Source organism: Sebastes umbrosus, chromosome 13 (genome assembly GCF_015220745.1).
Source record: "Sebastes umbrosus isolate fSebUmb1 chromosome 13, fSebUmb1.pri, whole genome shotgun sequence".
NCBI classification, from domain to species: Eukaryota; Metazoa; Chordata; class Actinopteri; order Perciformes; family Sebastidae; genus Sebastes; species Sebastes umbrosus.
In genome coordinates, this window is record NC_051281.1 from 15026667 (window position 1) to 15044313 (window position 17647).

General features: G+C 38.6%; 2 protein-coding genes across 2 annotated transcripts in view; one reads left to right on the top strand and one right to left on the bottom strand.

The window, feature by feature from the left end:
• Positions 1–91: 91 nt before the first annotated feature.
• Positions 92–6676, bottom strand: slc38a11 (solute carrier family 38 member 11). Its single transcript, XM_037788963.1, has 12 exons — positions 6483–6676; positions 6267–6387; positions 5835–5909; positions 4894–5028; positions 4634–4699; positions 3329–3435; positions 3169–3248; positions 2937–3007; positions 2243–2404; positions 2025–2137; positions 1696–1827; positions 92–1609 (listed from the first exon to the last, which is right to left on the bottom strand). Exons 1-12 carry the CDS (start codon positions 6492–6494, stop codon positions 1370–1372), a joined length of 1314 nt encoding a protein of 437 aa, XP_037644891.1. The 5' UTR covers positions 6495–6676; the 3' UTR covers positions 92–1369.
• Positions 6677–10375: 3699 nt separating this feature from the next.
• scn1laa (sodium channel, voltage-gated, type I-like, alpha) overlaps positions 10376–17647 on the top strand; it is a 29557-nt gene continuing 22285 nt past the window's right edge. Inside the window, exons 1-5 of the mRNA XM_037790612.1 lie at positions 10376–10881; positions 16368–16693; positions 16951–17069; positions 17246–17335; positions 17424–17552. Coding sequence (XP_037646540.1) covers positions 16421–16693; positions 16951–17069; positions 17246–17335; positions 17424–17552 — 611 coding nt within the window. The 5' untranslated portion in view covers positions 10376–10881; positions 16368–16420. The remainder of the gene's footprint in view (positions 10882–16367; positions 16694–16950; positions 17070–17245; positions 17336–17423; positions 17553–17647) is intronic.

Sequence of the window (17647 nt, forward strand, 5' to 3'; positions counted from 1 at the left end):
AGCATTTCTGTCCATTTGTGATGTCACAAATATACAACATTTAGACCATTACACGGTTTTAAACGTAAACATTCTAAATGTGTCCCAGTTTATTTCCTGTTGCAGCGTATGTAAATAACATCAGCTGACAGGAAGTAAACATAGACCCAAACTGCTGCCTAGCAACGCAATTCTATTGCAATTCCGTTGAAATGCACTAAAACAGAGCATTTCTGACGGTGAAGGTGAATACGGGTATATTCAGGCTGACAGTATGAGGAAAAAAAAGTTTTTTTTTAACATTACAGCATGTAAACATGTTCTAGTAGAAACCAGAAATACAAGTATGAACCTGAAAATGAGCACGATATGGGACCTTTAAAGAATAACTTTGGTATTTTTCAATCTGGACCCTATTTTCCCATGTTTTTGTGTCTTAGTGACTCACGGGGGGCTTTTGCAGCCGCAAAATAAGCTGCACGGGCAAGTCGATGTAACATTACGTCCACTAAAAGTGCTTGTTTTTGCCACTGACAGGCTCAGATTGTTATTATAAGTGTCTGACAAAATCATGGAAGCCGTAGAATTCAAAGACCTCATCTATAATTTCAAAATCATCTAAATATTCAACCATGACATTGGAAATCTTTTAGATGACACTAAGCTACGCAACACAACAAACTCTGCCCAGCTGGCACTCACATTTCCACCATGGATGTATTCTCACTATTCCACAGTTGTCTTCCAGCAACACGTCACCAGATTTCAGAAAGAGACTTCACTTTGAGCGAGACTCTTTCCATAATGTCAGACACTTATAAAAACAATCAGAGCCTGTCATGGCAAAAAAACAAGCACTTTTAATGGACGTAAATGAGCAGCTGCCGTCTACAGCACTCTCCCTCAATACAGGACCTATTTCAGAAATTGTTGTCCAGGTTGAAAAATACCAAGGTTGCCCTTTAATATGCTGCTATAATATAATATAATATAATATAATATAATATACTCCTATTTAGCCACAAGAACATTAGTGGTTCACAGTCAACGTTCCAGTTCATCTCTACGGTCGAGGTAGTGACTCTGTGCGGGCCACTAACTCAATAACACATTTTTTTATGGACCTCACTTTGTGCACAAAGGACAGGATCTTCCCCCAAGCTGTTGCCACAAAGTTGGAAGCATGTCTTATTCTAAAATATCATTGCATGGTGTAACATTACGATTTTTTCTTAACTGGAACTAAGGAGACTGCAGCCCAAACCATGAAAAAGAGCCCCAGATCGATCAAGTACATAAAGACATGAGGACAGGGGTGTCCACATACATGAATTTTTGTCACGCAAGTGTTGTTAAAAAAAGTTGGAGAGAATCAAATATTTGGTGGATGTCATACGGGTGGTACAGTGCCGGAGACGTTGGCATCTGCACAGTAGAACATCTCCACGCCGTGTGAACAGTCTTGAGGGTAAAGGCCCGTCATGGTCAGACCGGTGATCATGACAAACAGGCCGGTTAATATCAAGATCGAGGGGATCACGTTTTCACCCTGGAACCAGCGGCCGGGGGAGAGTTTGAGGAAGCACGCAGATGGAATGATGAAGATCAGAGGCGTGGCGCTCAGAACGCCCTGGATGGTAAAGAAGAGAAATTAAACACTCAAACATACTAACCAAAATGAAATGTATAGATAGCTGCAGAGTTTATATGACTTACATTCAGCTCCAAAACAACTCCCAGACAGTCATAGGCCAGAGATATTGATGCACAAAGTGCAACTATGAGAAACGTTATCGTCACATGTTCCACTTTTGAAAGATCCCTGCTGCAAATGACATTGGATAACACCTGAGGAGATAAACAAGAGAGAGAGAGGCATATTGTGTATGCATTTTTGGAGACTGTGTAACACACACACACACACACACACACACACACCTGAGGAGGAGCTAGTGACATTGTTGTCACAAAGCCACGTTTCTGGCCCAAACCCTCAGAATACCACTTTCCCTCGCATATGTAAGGTTGGAGAAAGTATCACTTACCTCTCGCGTAACAAAACACTCCAGTGGAAATGTGGTTATAATGCTGAAGCCAAAACAGAAGCGACCGAATGTTGCCAGGTTGTCATCTCTGCAGTAGTTCTCAAATATGTCCCCTAAAAAAAGAAGTGGGAATATGACATCATAAACATACATTTGTGATATTACAAAGAAGTTACTGAAAATGCGTGTAGTTCAATATTTCTCATATTGATATATACCTTGTGTGTAGCCAGTGAAGGTGGTATAGCCAGCAACAGCAAATGCAGCACTGATTATTAGCGCAGAGCCTACGGACACGTGGGTGACCCGAGACCAGTTAGCCAGCGTGGGCTGCTCCAGAGAACCGTAGATGAGAAAGCTGTTGTGGTGGCATATAAAGGCTGAAGAGACACACAGGGGCAGAACACCAGAGTTCCATTATAAAAAAATATTGCTCATAACTACAGTTTGAAGTGTTTGCTTGAACTTAAACTTTAGTTTTCTTGCTACCTTGTCTGAACCAAGAGGGCCTCTGATGAGAGACTGCCAACGTTGCCTGTCTTAGGAAGATACAGTGTAACCTGAACTAAGAGCGTGCACATCCCCATCTAAATGACCTCCTTTGTAGCAGCAGTAGTTATTATCATCAAGGCACTTGATTCAAGGCCATAATTTTCACCACAATGTGTGTAAAGGACTCACAGGGTGGGTGCACTCATAGTCTCACTCAGAAGGAGATGACAACAGATATTCTTTGAGATGTTGTGCAGTGATTTACCAATATTAAGACAGCGTCGTACTAAATGAATAGCCTCAGTCTTCTTACTGTATATTTCAGCTGGATTGCATGCCTTATGCTGAATGGGCAAGACTGTGCACTAAAGCTGTGGCCTTTGGCTCTTTGATAGGACACATTCGTGCAGACAAACTCACCAAAAGACATCACACCAACTGCCTGAATCGCATTCCACTTTGCAAATGCCCATGCATTCTCTGTAGGGAGGCTAGAGAATGATATTTTTGACAAGGAACACAGAAATGAATGATCATGTTTGTATAATAACATTTTAGTGTAAAAAAGAAAAGAACCCCATGGTTCACACACAGGGAAATTTCTATTAAAATCACTATAAGGATTAGCAACTTGCAGAATATTCATTCATACATTTGGGGTCCGAAGGTAGCTGCTCTGACGATTACAACAATGAGGATCATAAATGTCAGCACCATCGACAGGAAGGACACCTGGTAACACACACAGAGGTTTTACAGGCAGCTTTAAAATCACTACATGATACTGACAGCTGTGTAATAATCGGACTTACCTTCCCGAGTTTCTCTATGTTTCGATACAGTGAGAGAGGCAGCGTGAACACGACGGTTGATAGCAAGATAACAAAGTGGCGCTCTGCAAGTATGTGACCTGGACCAACTGCAAGCACAACACATGACAACATACACATGAATCATTTGAACCATTTGAATGTTCTAGATGCTCTGAATGTGTTTCTCTCATTCGCTTTGGCTCAGTTCTCGAATGGGAATAATTTTTTTCAAAACAATGAGCTCAAATCTCTGAACAATTAGTTTGTTGTTCACAATAGATTACACATTCTCATTCATTCAAGCAAATTGCACTAGTTTTGGCACCTGCGTGCAAAAGAGTCAGCACAATTTGCACAATAACCACTCGCATGTCTTGCTGATCAAACCTGATGAGTTGATTCTCAGTGAGATTGTCGTCTTTTTCACAACTTCGAAACACTCTTTCATCGTTTGAGCCATCACATGCAAAATGAGCCATCGAATTATCAAAATCTGTCAGACATACATGAACATGTCTATTCCATAAATATGACATGGTGTTATGTACTGTGGGGAGGTACAATTTGTTGTTTTTTACTGAACTACTGCAGCTTTTTTCATTGTTGCAGGTTTTTTACATTTCTTTATTGGCATGGATGATATTTTGAGACAAATCTTCTGTTCACTGTGTATGCCTTTACGTGAAAGCTAAAAGGTTAATTTTCTGTTTAAAGTACATGTAACACATTGCTACACAAATACATTTACTCACAAATGTGCATAGCCTGTTTCTGTGTATACAGTGTTGTAGCCTTCAGTATTGACTTCTCTCAGTAAACTTTTACCTGCTGTTGAAATGGGAATCTAAACAGCTCAGTGCGATGCACAATAGCCTCCAGCTGGACAAAGCTGACATTCTTCTATCGTACAGTAAGCAGTTAGTGTCAACAATAAGTAGAACAAAACAGAGATTTGCATATAAGAAACATTTCCAGGGTTGATTGCCATCGGGAAAAAAAAACATCTAAACATTTTGACCAGTACGGCTCACACGATGACAAAACAACTTTTCATTTTGGTGCCATTGACCAACTTACTGACACAATAACTAGGTTTTAAAGCATGAATGTGTTGTGGGTGAGTTACTACCTTTTGCAAACACGCAATAGAGTTGTGATGTCCCATCAAACAGTTGTGACAATTGCAGTTACAGTTCAGAGAATGTTAAGACTGATTCGAAAAATGAGCCAAAGCGACTGAGAAAAACTGTAAATTTAGGATTCATTGTCTTTTATCTGAGGTGGAATAAACCACATGCAACGTACCTCCTGGTATTCTCTGAAATACTTTGGTCAATGTGTCACCAGTTGTGATGTTGTAGCTGATCATAGCTGAGGAAGAAAACAGAGGTGAAGCATCATTTAGTATTCATGGCTGCGGTATGATTCAGACTGAACCCAAAGTCAACAGGGAGAGAACAGAAATAGTCAAAATAGAAAACAGTTATTATTTGTCAGACCACACTGGATATTACACATAAAATGCCATGATACAATATTCAACTTTGGATTATTGCATAACTCACCAATGAAAGGATAAAGGAATTGCAGTCCAGATAAAATCAGAAATCCGGGGAAACCAAACGTACTTTGCACCAGTGACTGATAGCTGTTTGTCCCTGACAGGTTGCCTCCTTTAATCAGTAAGATGATCGAGTAGTCTGCCATTAAATGCACACACAATGTTAGATATATAATACATACTAGGGCTGTCAATCGATTAAATTATTTAATCATGATTAATCGCAAATTAATCGCACATTTTTATCGGTTCAAAATGTACCTTAAAAGGAGATTTGTCATGTATGTAATACTCTTATCAACATGGGAGTAGGCAAATATGCTTGCTTTATGCAAATATATGTATAAATTTATTATTGGAAATCAATTAACAACACAAAATAATGACAAATATTGTCCAGAAACCCTCACAGGTACTGCATTTAGCATAAAGAAATATGCTCAAATCATAACATGGCAAACTGCAGCCCAACAGGCAACAGCAGCTGTCAGTGTGCTGACTTGACTATGACTTGCCCCAGAAATGCATGTGATTATCATAAAGTGGGCATGTCTGTAAAGGGGAGACTTGTGGGTACCCATAGAACCCATTTTCATTCACATATATTGAGGTCAGAGGTGAAGGGACCCCTTTGAAAATGGCCATGCCAGTTTTTCCTCGCCAAAATTTAGCGTAAGTTTGGAGCGTTATTTAGCTAGTATGACATGGTTGGCACCAATGGATTCATTAGGTTTTTGTTTCATATGATGCCAGTATCTACAGCTAGCTTTAAAATTGAGCCCGCTACAACCTAAAAATCGCAAGGCGCGTTAATGTGTTAAAGAAATTAGTGGTGTTAAAATGAATTTGCTTTAGCGAATTATCTCGTTAACTTTGACGGCCCAAATATATACATTTGATAAATGCATAAATCCATTTTAATAATGACACCTTTAATGTACCCACCTGTGATGAACCCAACAACTACCAGCAGCAGAAGGCCAAAGGGGAGCCCTGCCTGGTTCAATGCATATGGTAAACCTGGTCACAAAACAAAACAAAATTTGTAAAATTGTAAAACCAAAAGTGTCACAGTAACAAGCAATACTAAGTCTTAAAAAAATGCCATGCTGATTTTGTATTTTGTTCCATACAGCCTGAGGCATTTTGAGGGATGAAAGAGTTAAATGGGAGAATGGGGGGCAACAGGCGCCAGTCATATGATGCAGAGGGTTTACCACTGCAGGGCTTCAAAGCTATCAAAGCTTTTCCTTGTTGCACAAAATGAAAAATATTATTCACTTATCTCAGCATAAAGAGCAGCAGTTCATCATTCATATAAAATCGATTGCATATAATTCATTTATACGGTTTTGTGGCTACTTGAATGATATTTACCTATTATTCCAGATCCTATGATGGAATTGATGAAATTAAATGACGCAGATATCATTGAACTTCTTGGCTCTGCAGCAGCTTTTTGTGGAGGAAACAATGTTGTTCCTTCTTCATTGTTTAGCTAGAAAATAATAACACGGAGTAGGAATTTAAAAACGACAACAACTCTCCGCCTGTTGTTCGTGTTAGTATAGTGTAGTTTATAGCATCACTTACCTGCTGAGCCATTGTGAGCACCTGCTGGTCGCTGCTGTGGTTCCTCTCTGTCCAAGTGTCTCCTCAGTGTTTAACTCTCACATAGTTGCGGCGTGACTGAATTAAGCAAAGTTTATATAGCCTATATATATATTTAAAAACATCTATGAACATCTCAACAGCGCCCCTGGTCGGTCGTTTCTGGGGTTAAATTGGGCCAGAGCTCTCCAGAGCTGAGCTCCACCTCCTGACTGTCTGTCTCACACTCTGACTAAACATCTAGAGCTCACTCCTTTTCTCTGACTTTATTCAAAACCTTTGGCTATCTTATCACAGCAGGATCTATACGTGCGCAATTTGCTTTTACGCACGTTTTATGCACGTTTTACGCACGTTTTATGATCTTACCATAGCCTTGTTAACCCAAATGCTTTTCTGCACAACAAACAGGGACACTTCAAGTTGATACAAAATACAGATCTTTGGCAGCAACTCGGTTGTGCTCAACACCATCAAAGCTGTCAGTACACTACATTATTTTTAGCAAAAGTTCAAATATCTAATTTCCTGTGGTGTGTCAAGTGGATTATTAGGATACAGGGAGTTTTCTGTTCTGCCTTGCACCATATCTAAATATCTATGTAAATACAAATTAAAGGGACTGTTTGTAAGATTCAGAAATGCTTGTTAACAGCGACACCTGTGGCCGTTAAGTCAACGAAAGTCAGCGTCGGGCTCGTGATCGCTCTACATAGACATGAACGAGAATCGCTCAACACAGTGAGGCGACACACGTCAGCTAAAACCACAATATCACTCTATATTTCACCTGCTTGGCAGTAATGTTAGCAGACCAGATGAAGGTCTCTCCATGAATCACTGCTGATCCTAGTGTTGGCCCCGGGGGCTGAAGCAGAAAGAGAAACGTTATCGTCTCCGTCCGCAGACGCAGGGAGACACCGGCACCCGGTCGGTGACGATAACGTTTCTCGTTGTGGAGCCCCGTCACTTCACAAGACACTGGAGGAGCTGCAGCAGTTATTTCTGCACAAACATCCACTGTACATTTACTAGATATTCTCAGAGCTAAACTAACTCTTCTGCAGTATGGAGTGTGCGCGCATGCACGTGATAGTGGAGTGAGAACGAGCGCGGTGTGTGAGTGGAGGCAAATACTACGACCGCAGCCAACATTGTTTTGCAAGACGGGCTTCACTAGATATAACTTTGCGGTTTTGGTGCTTCCGTGTAGTTTGTGTTGGAGTCTGAGTCTGAACAGCATAGCCACACACGAGCACGCATATGCGAGCGCACATATGCGAGTGCGCGCATGGGACACCGACCTGGTAGATTTATACGTGTAAAAAGTTACAAACAGTCCCTTTAAGACAGGAGATAGAAGGCCTAGTAATTAATTTATCTATACGCCTATAAGTTACAGTATACTGTGGTTGCCTCTATGTAAACATGAATTTCAGTGTGTTTCATGAACCATAAATTCAAAAAATAATGTGCTGCTTGCAGTGTATTTGGGTATACAGTATATTTGGGGTGGTGTATTATTGTCCTTTTGGACATCACAGTGCTTCAGGTAGGTGTACTTTCCCCCTCAAATTAATTTAAAGGGTCGCTTCAACCCAATTACCAATAATGGAATAAATAAAAATGAAATGAAAATCAAAATGTTCTCACTTCTCCTTAGCGGTAGGCCTAACTGACCATTTAGTCAGATTCAATTTGAGATATCGGTTCCAGAAATTTCACCAATACAATGGAGGGGAATGGAATCTAGTTTGAGGCACAACATTAAAAGTGATATTCAAAACATTCAACGGCAATATATATTTCAGAAACATGCCATTGTTACTCTGGAGAATCCACATCCACACAACACTTCCACTGAAGATATAGTCCCTAGGCTATATGAAAATACTTATGAAAATACTGACTTTTGTAACATACAGCCTATCATTTTAACACTGCAGCAGACAGGTGGTAATATAACTAATTTCTGAGAAACTGGTTGCACTTTGACAGTTAATGCCAAAATATGTATTGACACATACATGGAAATTAAGAATTAAAGGATTTAAGGATTTTACTGCAAGCTGAATATTAAAAAGAGCCCTTTGTTCAGGGACGGAAACGATGAAAGAATGAGGAAGGATTTGGAGATGTAATGAACAGTAAGAAAAGAAGGACTTTTTCTCATGTTGTGGACTTTCTTTTGGTAACATTTAAGAAGTCCATTAAGTATTTAATACATTGTTTATAACACATAAAATAGGCAATTTGAGGTGTTTATTAATGTACAGTATTTGTTTAACTGTCATTCATTATGTTTATATACCAACATCTAGTTATGAATTATTCATAGGTGGAGTTATTTTTTATTGACAAATACATGAATAAACACTTAGAATTGTCCTTATATCTGCTAACAACTATGTTATAAATGTTTATATATGCTTAAATTCATGTAAACTGATGTTCTGTTTTCTTAAAATAATTCAGGCTTGTTTAAAATGTCGAATTCTGTCTGTAATATGCCTATGTATAATCTGTTCCTTTTTATTAATAATTTATTTACCCTACATAGTTTAAATAATTTACATAAGCAGATAGTGATAATAGAATTTTCTCTAGCTTTGTTGTAGTTTTTTATTATATATATATATAATAAAAAAACTACAAAAAAAGTTTTAAATAATAAACAGTTTCAATAATTAATTAATAAACAGCTTAAATAATTTACATATGCAGATAGTGATAATAGAATTTTCTCTAGCTTTTTTGTAGTTTTTTATTATATATATATAATTTTTTGTAGTTTTTTATTATATATATATATAATAAAAAACTACAAAAAAGCTAGAGAAAATTCTATTATCACTATCTGCATATGTAAATTATTTAAACTATGTAGGGTAAATAAATGGTGTAAAAAAAAGTTTTATAGCAATATTTACAATGATGCACAAAGCTTGATGAAAATTAATTTGAATGTCTTAAAAATATTATAGAAATTAAAAAAGCTAAATGTATAAAATGAACATTATTGTTATGTTGCGGTAAGGACATTTAATATAAGAACTAAGTGATGAAAACCATAAAAAGTAAACACGTTACGATCAAAATCTTAACGACTACTGTACATGTAATTTTGTGTGCCTGTTTATATTTATTTACATACTTTGATGGTTCAAATTAAATTCATAGAGGTTGACTTTGCACTTCAATTTAAAGGCCTGACAATGCTGTCTGTGTCCACTAGGTGGCATCAAACTCTCAGTGAATGTCTGTCTCACAGGCTCACAGTGAAAGTCACCCACCCAACACTAAATTAATTATTACTCACATGCAGAACACATAAGGCAGTTACACATATACCTCTGCGACCCGCTTATAAATGCTGCAATGTGTTGTTTCCTCACTGACTGTCGGCGATTCAGGCAGATGGTGTAATGATTGAATACATGTTCAGACGTTTGAATAACTACTTTGAACTCTGACCTCCTCCTCTTCCACTTCCACACACACACACACTATTGAAAAGGAGTTTTTTATGACCATCATCATCATCATCTTTATTATTATTCATATTATTAATATATATGTGTGTATGTGTATATATTGTATTATATATATATATATTTTACTCATTTATTTTCTATTTGTTTTGTTTTTGTTCCCCCTATCCCTATGCTCTACACATAAAAGAAAGGATGTCTGTATGTGTTTAAGAGTAGATGTATGTCATATATGACCATCTAGCCTCATCCAATGCCAAACACACACCCATTATCCACATCACACACACTTCAACCTGCTTTTATCCCCTTATCTTGTTTTCGTTTTGTTTAGTTTAGTTTTTGTACTCTATTTGTCTTTCTCTGTATAATATATTTTGGTCTTTTTTTATATATGTCCCTGCACATGTCTTATCACTTGTTTAGTAATCACTTTATAACACAATAAAAACAAAAAAAAAGTAAAGGAGTTTTACAACACAATGTGATTCATAGTTGTGGCTTTAGCTCTTATAGTTTCGGATACATAACAACCGGATTTCCAACATCTGTATTCCCGACAATTACGCACGATAATGTCCACCACAATCTCATCTCTAGTCATCTGTTGGTACCCAGGAACATCCGGAAGCAGACAGGAGCCTCTGACTCTGCACGGAGGGGTGGATGAAACTCTCTCTCTATATCTCTCTCTCTCTCTCTCTCTCTCTCAGTCTCTCTCTCTCTCTCTCTCAGTCTGTTGAAATCGTGGAAATTACCAGATGTGCGCTGGAGAAGCGTCCAAACGCCTTAAACGGACGGACAGATTTACTTTAAACAACATTTTATACACTCTGAGGCTCTTTCGCGCTATTTTTTATTGTTCACCTGTCGAGGATGGAAAACTGATGGTGAGTTAACAGACTATGTTAAAGTTATATCTGAGTGCTTTTTCTTTTTTTCAAAAGAAATTGGGCTGAAAAGTTTTTTTTCTGTGAATACTTTATGGAAGTCAGTCTATCTATCTATCTATCTATCTAATAGTACATGGATTAAAATGTGTCTGTTCAGAAAGGATCTGTTTTCCTTATATATATTTTAATGTCCTTATTATATTTAAAGAATTGTGCCTGAGGGTTTTTTTCACACTAGATAATATGATGCAGCCTCTGTATTCTATCAAATTGTTAAATCATTTATGAGGTGTTGAAGGCCTGTATGGGGGTGAAAAAGTGATTGATCTCCTGTACTTCATAGGGACAAAGCCTCGAGTGCAAATTATGGGCTAGAATATGTTACAGAAGTTAATGGGCATGGAGGCAACTATTAGCCCACACTCCAATTTAGACGACTTCCTGCCTCCATGGCTGTCAACATCATTATTAGATTGCTGTCAATTAGAGATTAGGCTGTCCTGTTTTCTCTCTATCCAGCCTGCACACATACAAACACACACACACACACATGGTGTACAGTAGCCTGTCAGCTTGTATGTCAAAATGTGTTTATTCCAGATGTTAACAGCTCCTCATCATCATCTCTTTTGCCAACGCCCTGAATGAGCGAGATCTAATCCCTGGTCCTGTAGTCTGTGAGAGGCAGCAGCGAAGCATTAGTTGTGAGCACTTAAAGAGCTGTGAGTGTGTTGGTCCCCGAGGAGGCCACAGATACTGATCTGTGATCACTCTGCATACAGGTATGTTAGGTTAGGTTGCTTATTAATGAAGGCATCCTACTAATCACTAAGTCTGGTTTAGTCGCTCAAGTCGCCTTTGCTGCAGTTCTGCAGCTGTTGAAGTGGTCAACATATCGAGGTCGAGGACTGATCAAGTAGAACAAGTAGAACTTTTATCAGCACATCAGTCTAAATTAAAGACACCGACATGTTCATATGGACATTGAAAGAGTTATCGGTCGCTGAAGTTGTTCCATGTCCATTGTCTTACTGTCCATGTAGAATTGCCTTGCTGATTTCAGAGAGTGTACATTAAGTGATGGCAGATTGCACATTTTTTTATCTGTTCAAAATGTACCTTAAAGAGAAATATATAATTTCCAGTCGCATTTCACACAAAATACTAGTTAATGTTTTTCATGAAATGACTTTATTGTATTCAATTTATAGGAGACATTTTACTGTCGTTGTATGGGTTTTGGTGGGTGGGGAAAACTTTAATGGATGATATTGTTCATGACGCAACTACTCTGCTCTGCTATGGCCTTTATGAGTGAAATGCATAAATACATGTGATATGTGTATATTAGGGCTGTAAATTGATTAAAATATTTAATCGTGATTAATCGCAAATTAATTGCAAATTTTTTATCTGTTCAAAATGTGCCTTAAAGGGAGATTTGTTTAATACTCTTATCAACATGGGAGTGGGCAAATATGCTTGCTTTATGCAAATGTATATACATATTCATTATTGGAAATCAATTAACAACACAAAATAATTACCTATATTGTCAAGAAACCCTCGCAGGTACTGCATTTAGTATTAAAAATGATGCTCAAATCATAACATGGCAAACTCAGCTCAGCTGTCAGTGTGTCAGTGTGCTGACTTGACTATGACTTGCCCCCAAACTGTATGTGATTATCATAAAGTGAGCATGTCTTTAAAGGAGAGACTTGTCGGTACCCATAGAACCCATTTTCATTCACATATCTCGAGGTCAGAGGTCAAGGGACCCCTTTGAAAATGGCCAAGACAGTTTTTCCTCACCAAAATTCAGCGTAAGTTTGGAGCGTTATTTAACCTCCATCCCGACAAGTTAGTATGACATGGTTGGTACCGATGGATTTCTGAGTTTTTCTAGTTTCATACGTTCACTCAAGCTTTAAAACTGAGCCTGCTTCAACCGCCGAAAGACAGAATAGCTGCAGGGCCCGACGCATTTTTAAGAGGTTAAGGATCTATTCACAGCCAGGATAAAGGGGGATAAATGATTACATCACTAATAGCTCTTTCAATAGACATATGTGCATGGGTGAACCTATCCTTTAACCCTCATCGCAGCCACACTGATTTTGGTTGTGAAAAAAGCCTCGTGGACAGCAGATGTGACTGAGCGATTTGAAAATGTAGAGCTACTGATTCTCCTGGAATATTGTCCTACACCTTATGTCTCTTTTTTGACCTTTGTAAAGGTCCACTTGTCTTTATTTCCTCATGCTAGTAGTTAACCGGCTGGTTTGAAGTCTGCTGTCAATATTCAATTTCAAGATGTGGGTGGAATTGTGAAGGCAGAGGCAAGAGTGTGTTCTCGGACACAACGTAGGCCACTTGATGTGCAGAGCAAACACACTGTATCATGCCTTGCTTTAGTTTATTAATCTGAATGATACACAGGTTTTGGAAAATGTTTTTTCTTTAACTGTACAACCAAAATTAACAATTTAACACATTTGATGTCATTGGAATTGGGGCTTTTATAAGTCTGTCAGACACCTACAGCAGTTTTACCCTGCAATAGTAGAAACCCTAGAAGCAATAGGCTGCAGTCCGTCATAAACCATCTCTTACCTAATCTAAGTAATAAGACGCAGTTTGAGGTCAATTAAATGAGTTTTGAAGTGAGCAACAATGTACATTAAAAGTTCATCCTGAGCTTCAGTTTGTCACTGTGTGAGTGTTTAATATACTTGTAATCAGTCATCACTTAAAGCTCATCAGCCGGACACAGTTGAATGTATGGTGAATAGCAAATGCCGAACTAATGTGTTGACATTCTGTTCCAGTGAGAGTCGAGGGAAACAAATGTACATCCATTTTAGGTTAGTCGGCACAAGGTCGCGATGCCGACAGGTTGCAGATAAATTGAAGTGGGACTATTTGAAGCTTCAAAGTGGCAGCTCATATCTCAAGTTGTGCGTAATGAGTTGGGAACAGATTGACGGGATGATGCATACCTCTTTAGAGGTTGACCTTGTTGCAAGGGTGAACATCAAACCAAGGTTTATTTTATGAGAAGTTATAAGAAGTTTGTCTTCAAGTTTGTTGTTCCAATGTTGTTCCTCAGTTGCTCCTTTCAACCGAGACTAGGCTCTATTATACTCCTCTAAATAGTTATATGCTTTAGTTATGGAAGGACTGTTGTCTTTTAAGATCATCACACATCATAGGTAAGTTAGATACACTTGATGCAGAAGAAAGCTATGAGCTCAGTTCGTATTGTATCACAGTATGTAAACAATATGTGGTGCACTGTAACAAAAATGGTATCTACACTACGGCTGTCAACGCAAATTTGTTTTAACGCCACTAATTTCTTTAACGCATTGACACAGCTTAAAATGTTTAGGTTGTAGTGGGCTCGGTTTTAAGATGAGGTGAAGATACTGGTATCATATGAAACTAGAAAACCTAAAGAATCCATTGGTACCAACCATGTCACCCTTGTTTATCGTGAAGGAGGTTAAATAACGCTCCAAACTTTGGCGAGGAACAACTGGCATTGCCATCTTCAAAGGGGTCCCTTGACCTCTGACCTCAAGATATGTGAATGAAAATGGGTTCTATGGGTACCCACGAGTCTCCCCTTTACAGACATGCCCACTTTATGATAATCACATACAGTTTGGGGCAAGTCATAGTCAAGTCAGCACACTGACACACTGACAGCTGTTGTTGCCTGTTGGGCTGCAGTTTGCCATGTTGTGATTTGAGCATATTTTTTATGCTAAATGCAGTACCTGTGAGGGTTTCTGGACAATATCTGTCATTGTTTTGTGTTAATTTGATTTACAATAATAAATATATACATACATTTGCATAAAGCAAGCATATTTGCCCACTCCCATGTTGATAAGAGTATTAAATACTTGACAAATCTCCTTTTAAGTTACATTTTGAACAGATACAAAATTTGCAATTAATTTGCGATTAATCACGATTAATCATGGAAAATCATGCGATTAATCGATTTACAGCCCTAAAACACACGTATCACATGTATTTATGTATTTCACTCATAAAGGCCATAGCAGAGCAGAGTAGCTGCGTCATGAACAATATCATCCATTAAAGTTTACACCACCTCCCAAAACCCATACAACGACAGTAAAATGTATCCTATAAATTGCACTCAGCTATACAATACAGTCATTTCATGAAAAACATTAACTAGTATTTCGTGTGAAATGCGACTGGAATTGATATGGAACTCTGGTCATAAATGGTCCGCTTTTATTTTGAAAATGTAATGTTAGAAAGCACATTTCTCATTGCTGTAGTGGGTTTGTGTTGGTGCTTGGTCTATTCTCTGATAGACACATGTAATTTATCGACCTATCCTCATACAACGGTTCGTATGATATCTTACGAAAAGTTATTCACATAGAAATAGAATAGTTATACTTTATTTATTTATGTAACCAACACTTAGTACTTGCAGAAGCACTGCATTTGACTACTTCAGCACTTCAGTCATTGGTGTTCTTTCAGTCCAGAGATGACAGCACCACTGATTATCTCTCTGTGCAAGGCAAACAGGTAATCTTTCAACAACCAGAGGCAATGTTAACACTGATGATTTGTTGTACTATGTGCACAAGATGCTGATATTATACACCAAACACCAACATCCTTGAGTCAAAATCCAATTTAAATCAGTTTAAACCAATCCAATTTAAACCTGCTGTGTTTCATCTCTCAACTGTGTCGGTACAGTTTCTCTCAGCCTGACATTACATGCAAACCTCGTGCACAGATGTGTATTAAAAGTAAAAGTTTTTTTTTTTTTTGTTGCAATTACATCACACATGTACAACAACCCAGTGCTGTGGGCAGTTGATTGACCAGTGTGTTTGTGATTGATTTTTTTGCATCACAGACACAACGCATGGAAGTATTCTATTACACTGTTACATTCAGACCAGGCAAAAGCTCTCAGTGGCCGGGCACCCGGAGAGATGCAGTGCAATATGGAGTGCATTCATATTTAATACTGCATAGGTCTGCCTAACACATCATACCAGTCAGGCCTATTAGTAGGATGGATCTATTCCCCCTCTGTCTCAGTGCTCTGAAGGGAAAGTGGATTCTCTTCATTTTGAGGGATGACGGAGAGGAGCAAGAATCTCACCTGGAATTGATCATTGTCATGTCAAATCTTAATTTTATCTACAGAAGAGCAGATAATTAGATCTAATTTTACCATAGCTGGAGGGAATTTATGTGTATGACAGCCATTTCTAGGTTCATTATAGCCTGCCACTTCCTGAGATGATGATCTCTGGCACAAAGAACAGAACCACACCCACCTTTCTCTCCTCTCCATTTAAAGCACTTCTAATCTGCCAATAGAAATGAATACTTTCAATTATTTTGCTTCCAATAAAAAAAAACATTTCACGTTAGATATAACTCGGTTGTTCGTTCCGACCCCTCAGGCCTTCCTCATGCTGGAGGCTAGCTGTTCACTCTGAAGACGCAGGATGAAAAGATGGCACAGCTGCTTGTACGACCAGGTCCAGACAGCTTCCGCCCCTTTAGTCGTGAGTCCCTCAAGGCCATCGAGAGACGCATCGCCGAGGAGAACGCCGAGAACGCCAAGAAGCCCAAGGGAGAGAAGAGAAAACGCAATGATGAAAATGAGCCCAAGCCCAGCCGTGACCTGGAGGCGGGCAAACCAATCCCTCTTCTGTATGGGGACACTCCTAAAGGCATGGTGTCGACACCGCTGGAGGACATGGATCCCTTCTACTGTAATCAGAAAGTAGGTACTGCATGCAGCTGTTAGCAGGAGGCTTTGTATCTTAGATGACAGGAAGACCAGGCCCGTGATAAAGATTTGTATGAGGTTCATTAGCAGTGTACAAAATGTGATTAGTGATTTGAAATGTGTGCTGTAAATCATAAATGATTAGTAGTTGTAACGATGCTATCATTTATTATTTGTGTAAACTACAGTGAGATGTTGCAAGTCAGCCAGGAAATAAGAGTGTTTTATACATGTCTTTCTGTTTCTGTCAGACTTTCATAGTAGTAAACAAAGGGAATTTCATCTTCCGCTTCAACGCCGCTCCTGCCTTGTACCTCCTGAGCCCCTTCAACCTTCTTAGAAGAATATCAATTATGATTTTGGTACACTCATATCCTTTCATCCAGATATTAATCAATGACAAGCGTGAATTGTGATTATGTTGAGCCCACGCTAAATCTGTGGTTACCATCCTATATCCATGATTTGTTTACGTTGCCATCTTGTGTGAGATTATGATGAATTATACAAAATAAAATAAGTAGCTTCCTTGACGACCGCCTGCACGTTGTTCAGTATGGTGATCATGTGCACTATCCTCGCCAACTGTGCATTTATGACGCTGAGTGGACCGCCTGACTGGGCAAAGAATGTAGAGTAAGTTTCCCATGAATTACACATTGAAGCACAATATATAAATATGAAAATGCAGTTTGGTTAAACAACTACATTTTGTTTCCAACAGGTACATGTTCACCGCCATCTATACCCTTGAATCCCTCATTAAAATATTAGCTCGAGGGTTCTGCATAGGGAAGTTTACATTTCTAAGAGATCCCTGGAACTGGCTGGATTTCTGTGTCATTGTCATGGCGTAAGTACCTGCCACACAATAATGCTTGAACAGTTGTTAAGTCTGTTCCCCAAATGTTGCTTCATATAGACAAGAAACAAGTTTTATGTTTTACT

Bases quoted from the DNA above. Each gene is read 5' to 3' on its own strand.
- slc38a11 (XM_037788963.1), bottom strand. The intron at 3,249-3,328 runs GTAAGTCCGATT...GTGTGTTACCAG, and splicing joins ACATAGAGAAACTCGGGAAG to GTGTCCTTCCTGTCGATGGT. The intron at 3,008-3,168 runs GTATGAATGAAT...ATCATTCTCTAG, and splicing joins GCTACCTTCGGACCCCAAAT to CCTCCCTACAGAGAATGCAT.